This window comes from Sinohyriopsis cumingii, chromosome 4 (genome assembly GCF_028554795.1).
Source record: "Sinohyriopsis cumingii isolate HCF-2022 chromosome 4, ASM2855479v2, whole genome shotgun sequence".
Taxonomy (NCBI): Eukaryota; Metazoa; Mollusca; class Bivalvia; order Unionida; family Unionidae; genus Sinohyriopsis; species Sinohyriopsis cumingii.
The window spans coordinates 117411185-117428712 of record NC_142964.1 but is presented as its reverse complement, the minus strand read 5'-3'; the positions used below and the strand labels follow the sequence as shown (position 1 = coordinate 117428712).

Genomic DNA, 17528 nt, shown 5'->3' with positions numbered 1-17528 from the left:
TCTAGGGAGAAGAAACTGTATGAAGCAATATAACTCAGTAGGGAGGAGATCATATGTGAAACAAAAAGACTCCATAGAGAGATGATCATGTTTTTTGGGACACCAACTAAAGAAAGCAGCCAGTTATACATTTTTTATATATCAAAAACCTGTATGCCATTGTTAGTTGCCAAATTCAAAACAGAACACATGCAATAATTATATATTTTATTATATAATTAGCATCAGTTTCCAGGAAAAAATTTCAAGCATTCAAATAAATATGCTCATTTAATTCTTTACTCAACTTCATTCATATCTTTCCTCATGAAGTACGTGAATATATGTGGTTGGACGACACCAGTATGTACTGACTCGATGATTGGGGTTATCTACCATCGCATTATGTGTTGATTGGCAGATTGGGGTTATCTACCATCGCATTATGTGTTGACTGACAGATTGGGGTTATCTACCATCACATTATGTGCTGACTAGCAGATTGGGGTCATCTACCATCGCATTATGTGTTGACTGGCAAATCATGATTATCTACCATCGCATTATGTAATGATTGGCAGATTGGGGTTATCTACCATCACATTATGTGTTGGCTGGCAAATTGTGATTATCTACCATCGCATTATGTACTGACTGGCAGGTTGGGTTTATCTACCATTACATTGTGTGTTGACTGGCAAATCGTGATTATCTACCATCACATTATGTACTGGCTGGCAGATTGGGGTTATCTACCATCACATTGTGTGCTGACTAGCAGATTGGGGTTATCTACCATCGCATTATGTGTTGACTGGCAGATTGGGGTTATCTACCACCACATTATGGGCTGACAGGTAGATTGGGGTTATCTACCATCACATTACATGCTGATGGGTAGGTTGGGGTTATCTACCATCACATTATGTGCTGTCTGGCGGATTGGGGTTATCTACCATCACATTACATTCTGATGGGTATATTGGCGTTATCTACCATCACATTATGTACTGACTGGCGGATTGGGGTTATCTACCATCACATTACATGCTGATGGGTATATTGGGGTTATCTACCATCACATTACGTGCTGATGGGTTGATTGGGGTTATCTACCATCACATGTGCTGACTAGCAGATTAGGGTTATCTGCGATCATATTATGTACTGACTGGCAGATTGGGGTTATCTACCATCACATTATGGGCTGATGGGCAGATTGGGGTTATCTACCCTCACATTATGTTCTGACAGACAGATTGGGATTATCTACCATCACATTATGTGCTGACTGGCAGACTGAGGTTCCTGTTGATTGCTTGAAATTGTGGAGCATGGATGTATTCATGATATCTCAGGACTTTGAAAAACAAGGTTGCAGTGTCCTTAACACAGACTTTTACTTGCTTTTTGAGTATGATTTGTTTTCCATGCTTAAAAACTCCCATGTTTTTGTAGATAACTGGCTGTTAATTAATTACATTTTAATTGATAATCTAAAAATAATGATCATTCACATTTTGCCAGATGCAGATGTTTGCTGGGGTAATTGGGAAAGATTTTGACCCTTCAGGTGCAAACCTTTTCCTTGTGCTCTAGCAAACCATGTGTCATCCAGCTAAAAAAATGTGTACATTAACATTTTCAGGTGACATAATGGGCCCAACTCTATCAAACCTGAAGGACCTATTAAAGATGCCATATGGATGTGGTGAGCAGAACATGGCATCCTGGTCCCCAAATATCTACGTCCTGCAGTATCTTACTAATACCAACCAGCTCACAGATGCAATCCAGGATGAGGCTAAGGGATACATGAGAGTTGGTCAGTTATGTCATTACCTTATTTGTATTTTAACTTTTATACATTGAACACATTACATGATTAGATTTATGTTAGGCAATAAACTCCACTACCTCCTCAATCCAGCTCTCTCCAAAAAAAAATAAAAAGGAAATGTGCATGTTTCTGTTTACAAGAAATATAAGCTAAGGGAATTAACTCTTTTAGATTATCTCCCCTTACCCCCTCATAGCAGCCACCCATTTAGACTCAGATCACAATTATTTTTCCTTATAGTCCCAACAGTTGTTTGCCAATACTGAACTTTCCAGTGGGTCCAAATCCTGATAATTCCTGTTTGTCTAAATTATCTTCAAAGATGAACTCTGTGAAGTTTTTGTCATAGGTTAAATGGCAATTTTTTGAGAGTCTGGACTGTAGACAAAACATGAGGTGGGTCAGTGATTTTATTTCCATACCAGTAACAGTGCCTCATTACTCACTGTGCACTGTTACCACAACACACCTAGACAACCACACCATAATGCTCATATTCTGAAGAATAATCAATTTCCTTTAAATCAATCGCAAGAATGCTTAAATTTGGATTACATTTGTGGGTTCATACCCAGAAGTAATAATTGTGACCTTAGTCCATATACTGTTTAAGCTTTTGCTGGAGACTGGCAAAAACAGTTTAATACTTCCTAAATCAATCTTTATAAGTCATCCATCCAGAAAGTATTTTGGTTTAGATGGTTTAAGTGTACTAGTAGTTAGACTAGATTAACATTATTAACACAAATCTTGCAACCTCTATGTCCCATGTAGTCATGCGATATCAAGAATAAATCCTTTTCGGTGCTGTTATACGAAATTTCAAAAATATTCAATGAAAGTCCCATATTGTTTGTAACAGAACAAAAGGATGTATAATTCTCAACATAATTTATTCTGAGAAAAATGAACAGAAAATTCTCACAATTACAGCAACTTGGAGAAAGATTAACCATGGACGGAGCACATATTAATGATGGTTTTCTTGTAACTTGTGACTGGTGTTGGCATGTTCTCTACCTGATGAATCTTGCTTTTCAGTGGCAAATTCAAACTTTTTGTTTGGGAGTTGACTCTGTTCCTACACCCAATATAATTGTCCAAATATCAATAATGGGGTGAGTAGGGTCAAAGGAAACTCAGATTAACGTTTCAGGTGATGCTAACTTTCGCCCTAGGAAGATTCTTTTCATTCTCTATTCATCAAAGGTCACAAGCAAAAGTCTGTCTTTTAATCTCTCTGAGTTTGAATAACAGCTTAATCTGCCAATTGTTTAAAGTTTGAAGACCTGTTTTCATGCCTAACAGAATATTTTAAGGACATGAGGTAGGATTAATGAATCCATCATATATATTGGTGTGGAAAAGGGAAATCCTACCTTAGAGTCAGAATTTGTGGGCTGGATCAGGCTTTGTTGAGTTCCTGCCAACAAATTCTGATCAAATAAAGGATGACTTCTCTAGGTATCACACACCAACATGTATGATGGATTATCATTCTTAAATTTCTTATGCACAGTTAGCTGTTGGAAGTATCTCAGTGTCAGTTTCTTATGCACAGTTAGTTGTTGGAATTATCTTGGCACGGTTAGCTGTTGTAAGAATCTCAGTGTCAGTTTCTTATGCACAGTTAGCTGTCAAAAGTATCTCTGTACAGAAGTGAGTGTGGTACAATATTCTTGTTTCATGATCACATTTTAAGTGTTTAACCAGAATCATATAATTTAATTTCTGCACATTAAACAGGATACCAGCGGCAGCTGAAGTACAGACACCATGATGGTTCCTACAGTGCTTGGGGGGACAACGAGTATCAGAACAGTACAGGAAGTACTTGGTTGACAGCTTTTGTTGTCAAGTCCATGGCACAATCACGGCCATTCATCGATATTGACAGCAAAGACCTCCACTTAAGCATGCAGTGGCTCCTTAAGCACCAGAATGGAGATGGCTGTATCCAAAGTGTGGGTAAAGTGTTCAGCAGTTACCTGAAAGGAGGTCTGGCAGATGGGGAGAATGTTGGGGGATTGACAGCTTTTGCATTGATTGCACTGCTGGAGGCTGGAATTGACAAAAATGTAAGTGATAGATATGCTAACCCTTTGCCACAATGAAGATAGCTTTGCCTGTTTGTTCCAAAGTGTTGGATCTAAGGCAGCTGGGGAGGTCAGAGCCAAATTAAATTTGATATACCTAAGAAGGTGGAGTGTACCATGCAATGATGTACATGTGTATCTCTATCTGCCCATCTCTCTATCCATCCATTCATCAGTCAATTTTGGTTTCTGCATAATAACATTTGTAGATTATGGACCTTGTTCAGACTTTTTTTGATATCTTTCACTTGATATAAGGAAGATGCCTATCGATTTAGTGGTATTGGTGGTCTTTGTGGTGGGGTCATTTTCACTGTGACTGAAAGAAACAAAATGGCTTCTACATGATAACTTGGGATCTGTATCACAGACCTGGACATGCATTATGGGTAAGTAACTCCACAAAGTCCCTGACATCTGTAAAAATTTATCTTTTGAATATGATACCCAATGAACAGAATAGTAGAATAGTTTTATAAAAACCAAAGAAAAGGGACTGTTAAAATATAAAGTTGATAGAAATTAGTAAACACTACAAGTATAATGATTAAGATTTGAAATGTTACTGAATCCAGATATTATCTAAATCCAGTTTCATCTTTCATGGATACCTGTAGATTTTTTTCAGCTTAGTTTTTTTTTCTCCAGGATCCTGCTGTTGTTAATGGCTTCACATGTTTGAGTAAGCAGCAGACAAATGCAGACACATACACATTAACTGTCATGGCCTATGCCTACACCCTGTACAATGTTGACAGCCCCAAGCGGGGACAAATTATGGCTGAGTTGGAAGCCAGGACAAGGGTGCCAAGTGAGTATCTGCAATGAAAACTTTATTCATGAGATTATAATTGTTTGGGCACATTTGTTTGAAAGCACTGTTATGAAAGCTTAATTACAATAATTAACTTGCAGATTTAGATCTCTTGGGTGTAGTAGGTAAAATAATTGTTGTCTGCTACAAGTTTTCCTTCAGAACAAATTCACATTCCTTTGCCTGGTTTAAGTAATTGAATGTTGACTTTCATTCCATCGACATTGAATTCACTATTTGTATGGGGTACCAATAGTCATTGCCACAAACTCAAAGACTATGGAAGAAACCGGACTCTTTCCTCACTCCAATCATTTATTTTATGAACCACGGAAAATATTATTTTTAGATGAACCTGGCCACAACGACAGCTGAGCTTATAGTATTGTCATGTGTCAGTCATATCTCCTCTGTATGTCAACAGATGACTGCTTGCAAATATATTTCAGACCTGATTTCGATCAAACTTGAAAGATTGGATTTTGTCATTATGGGCTTAGAAAAATTGGATTAGCTAGATTCATGCATATTACTGAGGTGATCATGTAACTGGTAGAGCTGTTATCTCTCAGAAAGCCATATTTTTATCTAATTTTGCAGACACTTGGAATAAAGACATTCTATGAAGAAGATTTCATTGAGTTCATTAATTAGCAAGACCCACTTATATTAGTGAGGTGATCTTGCATCTGATTGGCTGAGTTTCTTCCTACTCTGGAAGCCATATTTCTGATTCAGTTTTGATTAAACATGAATTGTGGGATTATATTATCAGGATATCAGATGAAAGTGATTTTGGGCAAGATTCATGAAGTGATGTTGCATCTGATTGAGATTGTTAACACTCTGTAAAGATTGTTAACACTCTGTAAGTTGTGTTTCTGATCTGATTTTCATCACACTTAGAATATAATTTAATACTAGCATGGTCTCAGATGAGTTCACCTATGAGTGAGATCTATCCTTAATAGCAAAGATATTTTGCATCTGTTTAGCTGAGTTCATTACCATTATGGAAGTGATGTATCCACACATGTCAGCTTCGTGGATGTTTCAGTGAGCTTGTCACTCTGAAGATATTATTTTATTGGAACTTTCTCGGGTTTGGTCATGGACAGGATCTATTAAGTGAGACCTGAAATGATATTGAGTATGTTTGGCTTTAGTTTGTTTTGTCTCCAAAACTAGAAACTATACTTATCATCCAATTTCAAGAAAACTTTGTACATAGGTTTATATCTTCATGATCTACACGAATTTGATTAAAAACAAGAGGCTATACAAATTAATTATGCCTTTATCTTTGGAAAGAATATTTTTTAAACTATAGTCAGATAGGTAAAAATCAGTACAATATACAATTTATAAAAATTACATTGGGTGTTATTTTTACAATACTGCATTAACCTGCTTAGTATAATGGTCAACTGGTACATATTTCTATCCAGGTGAGTGATATTAGGCCTTCTTGGTCCTCTTCAACACAAAATAATAGAATTGATGATAAAAAAAATAAGTGAACCCATTCTATGATAAATACTGTAACATTTGTGCACTGATGGTATGCAATTTAGATTACTTTGATGGTATACAATTATAAATTACTTTGCATTGATAGTATGCAGTTTTAATTACTTTTAAATTACTTTGCATTGACTGTCTACAATTTAAATTACTTTGCATTGGCTGTATGCAGTTTAAATTACTTTGCATTGATAGTATGCAATTTAAATTACTTTGCATTGTGGTATTCAGTTTAAATTACTTTACATTGACTATGCAGTTTAAATTACTTTGCATTGATGGTAAACAACTTAAATTAGTTTGCATTGGCTGTATGCAATTTAAATTACTTTCTTGGTCAGATCCAGGTCAGAAACACTGGATCCGAGAAGAGGAGGAGAAGAAGGAAAAGGATAGCAATTACTTTTACTGGAGAGCACCCTCTGCTGAGGTCGAGATGACTGCCTATGTGTTGATGGCATACATTGCAGGTGGACAAGAGGGTGCTGTGAGTACGGCACAGCCTGTTGTACAGTGGCTGACCAAACAGAGAAATGCTCAAGGAGGATTCTCTTCTACACAGGTTTGGAGACTGTTTGGTATTTCATAAAAAAAAACTTTATCCTGTCACATCTATGAATGCAGTGCATTTTCTGGTTGGTTAAACATCAAATCTTATTCAGCAAAACCTCCAGTATCCTGTCTGAAACTTTGACATCATTTGGATTTATAAACAAGTATATACAGTTACTTTAGAAGGTCTTTGGGCTTTTGTTAGTAGTTGTCAGCAGAACAAACAACATAGTCCCTGATTTACCAGTACATTATGCAATGACAGTCAGGGTTATTGTTTGCAGTTGGACTTGACTTATATTAGCAAGTATATACAGTAGTATCAATTTTAATGGAAAATACAAAACTTATTTGATAATTTAACTGAACACTGAATTTACAACAAGCAAGTGTGTATTAAGTGCTCTTTGTGGCCCAAAAGTTATGACTGTGATGTAGGACCTGGAATAAAATTTGGACCTGATTTCAGATGGATGACCATTTACCCATCCATATGCAGGAACTTGGATTAGACCTTCCAAATATACGGTATATATTCACTCATAAGTTGAATCCAACTGTGAACAGTACAGAGCCAGATCTGCTGTCACATAATGTGCTGGCAGATCAGGGTCTTTGCTGGATTAGGAGTTATCAGTAGAACAAACAAGCTTAGAATAGCAAGTGTGTGCTGGAAGGCTTGTATCATTTAAGATTACAATGGCAAGCAGGTGATAGAAAGGCTTGTGCATATTGCATACAGTTTGACAGCTAAAAAAAAACAAATCAGAAAGAAGATGGATCTTCCATCCAAACCTCTGCATTATTTAGTATCTTTTGATGAAATTCATTTGACTTTGTTTCTTTCATAAAGATTTTGGCAAAAATAGAAAATCTCTCACCATAGCAGAATAATAATGTAGTAATGGTGCGTAATTAGATATGCATGAAATAAACAGTTTTTTTTATTTCAGGACACTGTGGTTGCTTTGCAAGCCCTGTCTATGTATGCCACTCTGGTCTACCAAGGAGGTCTGGACATATCAGTCAGGGTGGACACTCCAAGTAAGTCATACCAAACTGGTATTAATGACTCAAACAGCCTTGTGTTGACCACCTGGGACTTGTCACCACAGACTACCAAGCTTAATGTACAAGTGCAAGGAAAGGGCTGTACCATGGTACAGGTGAGAACAAATCCTGTATTGTACTTCCTTAAGTTGGTTGATATATCCAGATATTTTTTTTACCTCTTTTGTCTTTAGTGCAGTTTTTATTCCTTCAATTGGTGTATGTCCTCTTTTTTTGTACAAACTAGATGTGGATTGTCTAGATTTTAGTGTCTTCTTTCATTTGGAATGGACAAGTTGTTCATTGTGGACAGCATAGGAAAGTGTTCTTGATGGACTGGTGTCCTTATATACATATTGTAGTTAATAATGAATCATAAATGCAAAAGAATTTGGAACCCAACAGTCTTGTTATTTATTGTCATACACCTTTGGTATTGTGGTTAAAAATAATAAATATATGACAATTAGTAACCCATCAGTCTTGTAATTTATGGATAGATACCCTTGATATTTTGATTGAAAATTGTCTTAAATGTTTGTGAAATAGAAACCCATCAGTATTGTCCTTTATGGAAAGGTACCCATGATAATTTTTTGGGGGTAAATAATTGTCATAAATGTTAGAGAATTATGAACCCATTAGTGCTCACCTTTATGAGCATCAGTCCTTTCTATGGAGGTTTGATTATATAGCTAAGGAAGAAGAATGACAAAAATCATGAGTTAAGAACTTTTCAGTTGTTTATATCTTATATAAAATGTTTGGAATATTGTCTGTCTGTATTTTTTATTTGTGTCTCTGTATATTTTATTTGTCTATTTTTTATTTATATCATGTTTTCAGATCTGAATGCCAAATACTATTCATGCTACTGAAGCAAGTCAAAGCTTTACTTCTGATTTTCATTATGTTTGAAAACATTTCTTTGTATGTTGTTTTTCATTGTTAACTCACTGATATTCCTCAGTATTGTACATACCCACAGAGATTAAGCTTATTTTCACTGATATTTCTCATACAGATTTTATTACAGATTAGTTTGTAACTTGGCCATTGTACCTATCATTTCTTTTCATCATTTGATGCTGAAAACATTTGCAGAGGAATTTAAATTTTTCAGGCCAATATGAAATACAACATATACAAGGATGAGGAAAAGGAGACAGGTCAAGCTTCATTTGAGGTCAAGGTCAGTGTGTATAGATCAAGGACTAACATTGACAACTGCAAGAGGAGAACCCTTAGAATCTGTGCAAGGTAAGCAACTTGGATGAGAAGCAGAAACATGTGCTTATTTACAGCTGTTTAACAGATGGTAAATTTGCCTCCAACTGATTCTAACTTACAGCTGCCATATACATACAGCTGCCAAACACTCTAATTTGCAGCTGTTTAACAATGGTAAATTTGCTTCTGACAGATACAGACTTACAGCTGCCAGATATATAGATCTGCCAAACACATACTAATTTACAGCTGTTTAACAGATGGTAAATTTGCCTACAAAGGATGCAAATTTGTTGGCACTAAGCAAATGCTAATTTACATCTAAGCAGAGGGTAAATGGTAAATTTCATTCCAACAAATGCTTACATATAGCTGGTAAACAAATGCTAACTCGTTGCTCATAAATTGAGAGAGAAAAGGTAAAGATGCTAACCTACAGCTGGTAAACAGATCTGAGTAAAGCTGTGATAACATCATCACCTCTGGTTGCATCTGTACAGCTTTTATTTGAAAGAATGAAATAAAAAGTAAAATTTTCAGCTGCAGTTATATTTCAATTTCTCATATGTGCTACCATTTGCTTTTGTTGGCATTTGAATTATCTAATTCAAGCACACGTTTAATAAGCCAAAATAAAAAATAATTCTTTTTTTCTTTTCCTTTAATACTCTAAAAAATGGAACACATGACAACAGGAAATGCAATTCCATTTCAGTTCAAATGAGTGAAAATGTAAGAAAACAATGAATGATGCATGCAAAATCTGAATGAACTTCTGAGATCATAAACAAGCAATGGCAGAATGATAGATGCAATGAAGTGTAAATGGAATACAGATGGAATGCAAATAAAATGTAAACAAAATGCAGATGTGGTAAAATTACTCATTTCAGTGTCTACAACTAAATAGATGTTAAAATATTACATTTAACAAATAATAATTTATAGCCACTAAATATGCTAAGTTACAGTTGCTCAACAGATGCTAACCTATATCTGCTTAAATGATGCTAACTTTTATCTTCTTAACAGATACTTAACACATGCCAACTCAAGCTGTTTAACAGATACATATCATACGCCAACTCAAGCTGTTTAACAGTTACTTAACATATGCCAACTCAAGCTGTTTAACAGTTACTTAACATATGCCAACTCAAGCTGTTTAACAGATACTTAACATATGCCAACTCAAGCTGTTTAACAGATACTTAACACATGCCAACTCAAGCTGTTTAACAGATACTTAACACATGCCAACTCAAGCTGTTTAACAGATACTTAACACATGCCAACTCAAGCTGTTTAACAGTTACTTAACATATGCCAACTCAAGCTGTTTAACAGATACTTAACACATGCCAACTCACACTGCTTAACAGATACTTAACACATGCCAACTCACGCTGCTTAACAGATATTTAACTTAATGCCAACTCACGCTGCTTAACTCATTAACCCCTGGCGCCGTGTTTATGTGGCAGGATGTAGTAGCCCTGTAGCATCAAGGTCATGTATGATACACAAAAGTGGGTGGTATTATAGAAAGGTAGACAGATGTAGCTCTACAATGATACCAAATAATCTGGACATTTTATTTTGCACTTCGAAATACAGAGGAAAAACCCTAATTTTTTTTACCTTTTTTTTTCGCGCAAAATTCGCCTGTAGTCAGTAAGATGGGCATTTGGAATAAAGAGTGGTCTCGATATGAAAATGATAGGCCCGTTAAGCAAGATAAAACCCAAAGAACTCCAACTTTTACCCTTCTGCTCATGCATGAGCAAAATAACCAATGGAAAATGATGTTGCTAACAAAACTAGGCATTAGGCTAATGGTAAATATCTCTTGGTAGTGGATGTATTCAGATATATTCAGAAATAGCCCCCAAAATGTGTTACCTACTTGCATTTCAGGCGAAAACAACAAGAACCTCCAGGGGTTAGTGAGTTAATGGGTGAATTTTGATGATGTCACTAAATTTGAATATTCTTTGTGTATTCAATCACTTGTGCATCAACCTTGTACATAAATTACAAATTTAGCCATTCCTTGACAATTTGTAAAAAACATTCCAAAATCCTTGTTAACTCATTAACCCTTGGCACCGTATTTACTTGTCAGGAGGTAGTAGCCTACTGCCGAGCTCTGTAGCGTCAAGGTCATGTATGATACAGTAAAGTGGGTGGTATTATAGAAATTTAGACAGATATAGCTCTACAGTGATCCAAAATAATCTGGTCCTTTTAGTTGCACTACAAAATACAGAGGACAAAACCTATAAAATTTTACCAATTTTTTTTTTCCACCCAAAATTTACCAGTGGTCGGAATCTGATTTTGCGTCTGGATTTTAGACATTTTGGCATCAGATCTAAGGCAGACCAGTCTGAACTGCACACAGACAGGTGAACCTTTCCAAAAAGTAGGATAAGATGGGCATTTGGGATAAAGAGTAGTCTCTATATGAAAATGATGGGTCTATTAAACAAAAACAAAAAAAATGAACTCGACTTTTACCCTTCTGCTCATGCACGAACAAAATAACCATGGAAAACGATGTTTCTAGCACAACTAGGCATTAGGCTAATGGAAAATCTCTTGGTAGTCTATGTTTTTAGAAATAGCCCCCAAAATGTGTTTCCTACTCACATTTCAGGCGAAAACGACAAGAAACTCCAGGGGTTAAAAAGTTAACAGATACTTAACATAAGCCAACTCAAGCTGTTTAACATGTGCCAACTCAAGCTGCTTAGCAGACACTTAACATATGCCAACTCAAGGTGCTTAGCAGATGCTAAACATGTGCCAACTCAAGCTGCTTAACATGTGCCAACTCAGGCTGATTAACATATACTTAATATACACCAAATCAAGCTGCTTAGTAGATACTTAATGTACACCAACTCAAGCTGCTTAACAGATGTTTAACATATGCCAACTCAAGGTGTTTAACATATGCCAACTCAAGCTGCTTAACAGACACATAATATATGCCAACTCAAGGTGCTTAGCAGATGCTAAACATGTGCCAACTCAAGCTGCTTAACATGTGCCAACTCAAGCTGATTAACATATACTTAATATACACCAAATCAAGCTGCTTAGTAGATAATTAATGTACACCAACTCAAGCTGCTTAACAGTTACTTAAGATATGCCAACTCAAGCTGCTTAACATGTTTAACATATGCCAAATCAAGCTGCTTAACAGATGCTAAGATATAGTTGCTTTCAGAAAGTGAGATCCTAACAGATGATGAGCTTCCCAAAATAAGGCTTTTCAAAGATACATATGTAAGGATTTTCAAAGTAAGGACTTTCAAAGATAGATATATTGTAAGGATTTTCAAAGTAAGGACTTTCACAGATACATATATAATGTAAGGACTTTCAGAGTAAGGACTTTCAAAGATATATATTATACAACACCATATATAATGGACTTGAAATATTTATATATGATTAAGGATGGCCTGTAGATATGTACAACAGTTTTAAAAGTTATATCTATCCCCTTGCAGAGGAGGCCTTGTGACAATGTCATGGCAATATGTGATGTTATTAAAGTTAATAATTATGAAAAGTGAGGGTACGGTAATGATTTGAAGTGATTTCTGGTTGGGGTTTTATTTTTTCACTAATTCTCATTGCAGATATGCACTGCCCAACTTTTCAAATATGGCCATTGTGGAAGTAAAGATGATCACTGGATGGATTCCTGTTAAAAGCACTGTCAAGGAGGTATGAAATACTTCTTCGCTTTCATACTTGTGATCATTCCTTGATCATTCTTTTTATTTCTCAGAGTTTGCATCAATTGAATGCATTTTCCTGAGTGATTTCTCTCTCGTGCTGAATGAGGACATAAAGATGCATTCTTGATTTTTGACATACTGACTCATAACACCTGTAAATTTAGGTCAAAAGTTAGCATGTATTACCGATGTTTGTTTTCTGCTAGTACCTGCATCAGTTATAGAATATTCATGTTTGCAAATAAATTCTTTTTTAAATTTGATCTTTTATTTTTGTTTCTTCACCAAAAACAGTTCTCATCAGCAAAATGAAGTTACATGTATTTCCTTAATATTTTGTTGAACAAACCTTTTGATTAGCAGATCTTTCTGTGACTGAATAATTTTGTCATTGTGGTTCTTAATAAATCAGTTTCAGCTAATCTGTCATAAAACATTATATCTATCACTTCTTGCTCCCCATTTGTTATGTTAACTGTAAGTACATACACTACTTAAATTTTCCACTTTATCCATCAAAAAGTACTTAAGAAGCATTCTATTTGACTAATTTTATGAATCCTAGTGTTTATAGCATACAAGGCACTTGGATTCGTAATATGGAGAATGTCATCCTAAGCTAGGCCTGGGCAAAACATACCATGGCAGACCTGAATTTTAGTTGCGTATGCAGGTGGGATTTTATAAGTTTAATTATTTACTTATCTTTACAAGTTTTATGCAAAAGGGTCTTAGTTGAGTGATGAGACTGTTTTATTAGTTCTACTTTGAGGTGTAATCTGGGTTATCACTATTTATAAACAGTAGTGGCATTTAAAAATATTACCTTTATAGTATATGACTTAAATTTGACTAAATTTTCTGATTCAAAATATTACCTTTATAGTATATGACTTAAAATTGACTAAATTTTCTGAGTTTTCTAAGTTATTTTTTCTTTGCTTAGCTTTTGGCGGCAAAGCAGATCCAAAAGTACGAGATTAATCCAGATAATGTCGACTTCTACTTTGATGAGGTGAGTAAACAAAAAAATATCCATCATACTGTACCATGTACACTCGCGTATGTCAGGTCCAACTGCAGACTGCATAGACCCAGATCTGCCATCCCATAATGCACTGGGATTAGAAACAATTATTAGAACAAATAACATAGATCCTGATATGCTGATGCATTACACATCATTCAGGGTTTCTGTCATTTGCACTTTGACCTGATTTGTACATGAATATATATTGTATGTTATTCCCATTGTGACACTTTTGATCTGATGATGTTTATAGTGTTTTGGTTTCACGCCTCTGTTTACTACTGTTTGTCAGACATTTATGTTTGTACTTAAATAGCTTTTAAAGAAATTTTTGAGGATATTTTATTTTTGTGGAAAACTGATACAAGAAAGACAAATAGTTGATTTCTTGCTGCTGGACCCTGATGGGTTTGATTGAGACATAATCAGAGAGGTACCTGTCTAGAAGTCTTTTCGACTGAACTGTCATCTGCATAGTTTTCAGTTCATGTTAAAAGCTATAACACATGATAGGCAGACTAACTGGTTGAAAGATGAACAGAAGTAATTTAACAATGTCTGAAGGAAAGGCTGTTCTAATATGTTACCTATCATTGTTCCAAACAGGATACTGATGAAACTGTTGTGATGTACATTTTGTTGCTCTGATGTTAGTAGACAGCTAGACATAGCAGTCAACAGAAGTAAACAGTTATTTAGTCACTTTTATTCTGCCAGCACTATCATCAACAGTTAGGTATTTGTGTTTTTCTTACGCATTTATGTCCTAAACTCTTTAATGGATTCTCATGTACTGGGCATAAATCACTATGAAGCTAAGACAATTCATTCTGTGACACACTTGCTAACCCCTTTGACCTTGGGGTCAAGGTCACAGCTATGGAAAATTTGCAAAGTTTTGGTTAAAGTATTTAATTTGCTTAAACCCTTTGATGGATATTGTTCATACTTGACGTGAATCATTATGAAGTGAAGACGATTCTTGCTTGCTTGCCTCTTTGACTTTGGGGTCAACATCGTTGTCAGAGAAAATGTTCAAAGTTTGTTTTGGTTGAAGTTTTTTCATTTACCTATATGTTCTAAATCCCTTGACAAATACTTTCGTAAATAGGATAAATCATTATGCAGCTTGGACCATTCATTTTGTTGTTTCCCCTCTACAGAGAGAGATAATGGGAGGGACAGTTCTGTGCAACCTTAGGAGTGGGCTCAGGAAGATGTCACTATTTCCATCATGATGGACTCAAACGAGTTCTTAGAGAAATGGGTGGTGATGGTCCCTTACCCTCTGTTAGGGTCCCTAGCTCATTTGCACTGGTTGGGCCAAGTGTTGGAAGAGGAGGAAGTTTGAATGCTAAGTGAGGTTGTGAACAAATTTTACTGCCTCCATTCCCAGTCATGTGTCCTAAATCTTCTGGCCAAAAGATTCTTTCCAGTCTGGAGAGGCTGTCAGGGGCATCATTTTCTTGATGGTCTAGGAGCTTACACAGACGTTTTTCCAGGGACAAGAGTTCACCATGCAGCAAAAGTAGTGGTCTGTACCTCCTTCTCTGCTTTGGCTGCTGGTTTCTGCCTTGACTTAGATGATCTCCACTAATGCCTAGATGGGAACTGTTATGCATGCTTTGAGTATAATCTAAAAAACCTTAACCCGTATATGACACTGTCTTTGAGATCCTTGTAAGACTGTTTTCCTGCTGTCCTTAGCATCAGTGAGAAGAATCAAGTGTCATGCCTTGTCAATGGAAAAGGGTTATTGACAGTTCTGAGGTAATTATGATTTGGTTTCTCTACCTTGCCAAGAATCAACTCCCCTCATTCAGTTGCTTCTCCTAGTCTTATCTGTGTTGGGGATGATTACATTAGGCTCTTTGCCCAGTTAGGGTTTTAAGGTATTACTTGGTTTCTGAAGGGAGATGGAATGGTCTGAAAATTGCCTATTCCTCCCTAATCGTCTGAATTGCCTATTCCTGCCTAATGGTCCAAATTGCCTATTCCTGGCTATTAAGTGTTCCTCTGCTATTTTGACATTCACTATTTCAAGGTGGATTGTCCTCACTGTCAAGAGAGCCTGTTGGTCCCTCATTGAGACAGACTGTTCTTTCATGAGAATTAAAGCCTTTGAAGTTAGGACTATTACTTAATAATGGGTCTGTTTGAATCGTTCTTCCTCAGGTTATGTTATGCGAGCCACCCTCAGGTGGTCTCGTACTGCCTTTCTCCTCCTCTTACCTTCATTTTTGGTACATCAGAATGAAGGCATTTTTCATTGGACCCTTTAGTGATGGTACAACACATAGCCCATCCTTCTACCACTGACAGTAGTGGAAACTCCTACTGTAATGGCAAGTATGATAGTTTGATATTCCAGATTTCTTGAGGCCATCAGCCTTCCTTGTAACAGGTAAATTCAGGTAAATTCCCTCCCTTGTAACAGGTAAATTCCCTTCCTTGTAGTGGGTAAATTCAGGTAAATTCCATTCCTTGTAATGGGTAAATTCAGGTAAATTCCCTCCCTTGTAACAGGTAAATTCCCTCCCTTGTAATGGGTAAATTTAGGTAAATTCCATCCCTTGTAACAGGTAAATTCAGGTAAATTCCCTCCCTTGTAATGGGTAAATTCAGGTAAATTCCCTCCCTTGTAACGGGTAAATTCAGGTAAATTCCCTCCCTTGTAATGGGTAAGTTCAGGTAAATTCAGCAATGCAGTAGTAATAGGTAATGTATTATTACTTGTAAAATGTAGTTTGTTGGGAATAAAACTAACTTTACCTCTGTAAAACTTAAGTTTCTACTATTGCTAAGATTTCACCCTATGATCCAGCTCTGATGTCCTGTAATCTAGGTTCAAGTCAAAAGAGGATGGTATTCCGCATATTGACTCTGACTAGAGAGTCAGTCTTGGATCATGTTCTTTTCAATTCTGGCCCTCCAATACTAAGAATATCAGAGATGATTTCAATATTCAGAAATTAATCAAAATAAATGTAGTGAGAAAACAGACTTCTCATAAATTCTAATAAATTATTTTTGGCCAGTAAACCATCAGTATCCTAATATTGCTCTTAACGTGCCCATTTGGGTCCCATGACAGTATTTGTTATTTCCTGAAATTTGTGATGGCAATTCTCATTTAGAGCAAGTAAAATACTTTCAGTGCCACACTTTTTAATATGGAAGGGGTGTATTGTTATCCTTCACAACCTATTCACCCACCCAGCCCTCTGTCCATTCATCCATTGGGTTAAGTGTTTCATTTAGGGGTGGGGACATGTATGTGCCATAAGATTGCTTCTGATTAGACATAGAAATAAGCAGAATTTTTGGGAGGTTTAAAGGAGACCAGAAACCAATGGAAATATAGAATAATAATAAAAGTACTAAAGCAGAAAACCTTATTCTGAAGTACCATCTGCGACCGTAATGCCAATATTAAAATATTGGCCTATCTTCTAGGAGCTGAATTTCCGTGACGTCGTATGCAAAATTTCCGCGCCTATTCGGTTACTTTCGGGATGTGACGTCATAGTAGCGACTCCAGCAGCCCAAGTGGGAGTTGCCAGAGTAAAAGACAATATGGTTTTGCGTTGCTTACGGGTGTAATAGAACATTAAGAAAAGCCTGTGGACAACATTTTTTTTTCCTTTCCGAAAGA

At 36.1% G+C, this 17528-nt stretch overlaps 1 protein-coding gene across 1 annotated transcript in view; it reads left to right on the top strand.

Moving 5' to 3' along the window:
- LOC149801964 (alpha-1-macroglobulin-like) overlaps nucleotides 1-17528 on the top strand; it is a 146424-nt gene that overhangs the window by 104352 nt on the left and 24544 nt on the right. Inside the window, exons 27-34 of the mRNA XM_089956362.1 lie at nucleotides 1628-1804; nucleotides 3566-3897; nucleotides 4564-4726; nucleotides 6595-6815; nucleotides 7759-7971; nucleotides 8979-9115; nucleotides 12742-12829; nucleotides 13790-13858. Of these exons, the coding sequence (XP_089812488.1) occupies nucleotides 1628-1804; nucleotides 3566-3897; nucleotides 4564-4726; nucleotides 6595-6815; nucleotides 7759-7971; nucleotides 8979-9115; nucleotides 12742-12829; nucleotides 13790-13858 (1400 nt within the window). The remainder of the gene's footprint in view (nucleotides 1-1627; nucleotides 1805-3565; nucleotides 3898-4563; nucleotides 4727-6594; nucleotides 6816-7758; nucleotides 7972-8978; nucleotides 9116-12741; nucleotides 12830-13789; nucleotides 13859-17528) is intronic.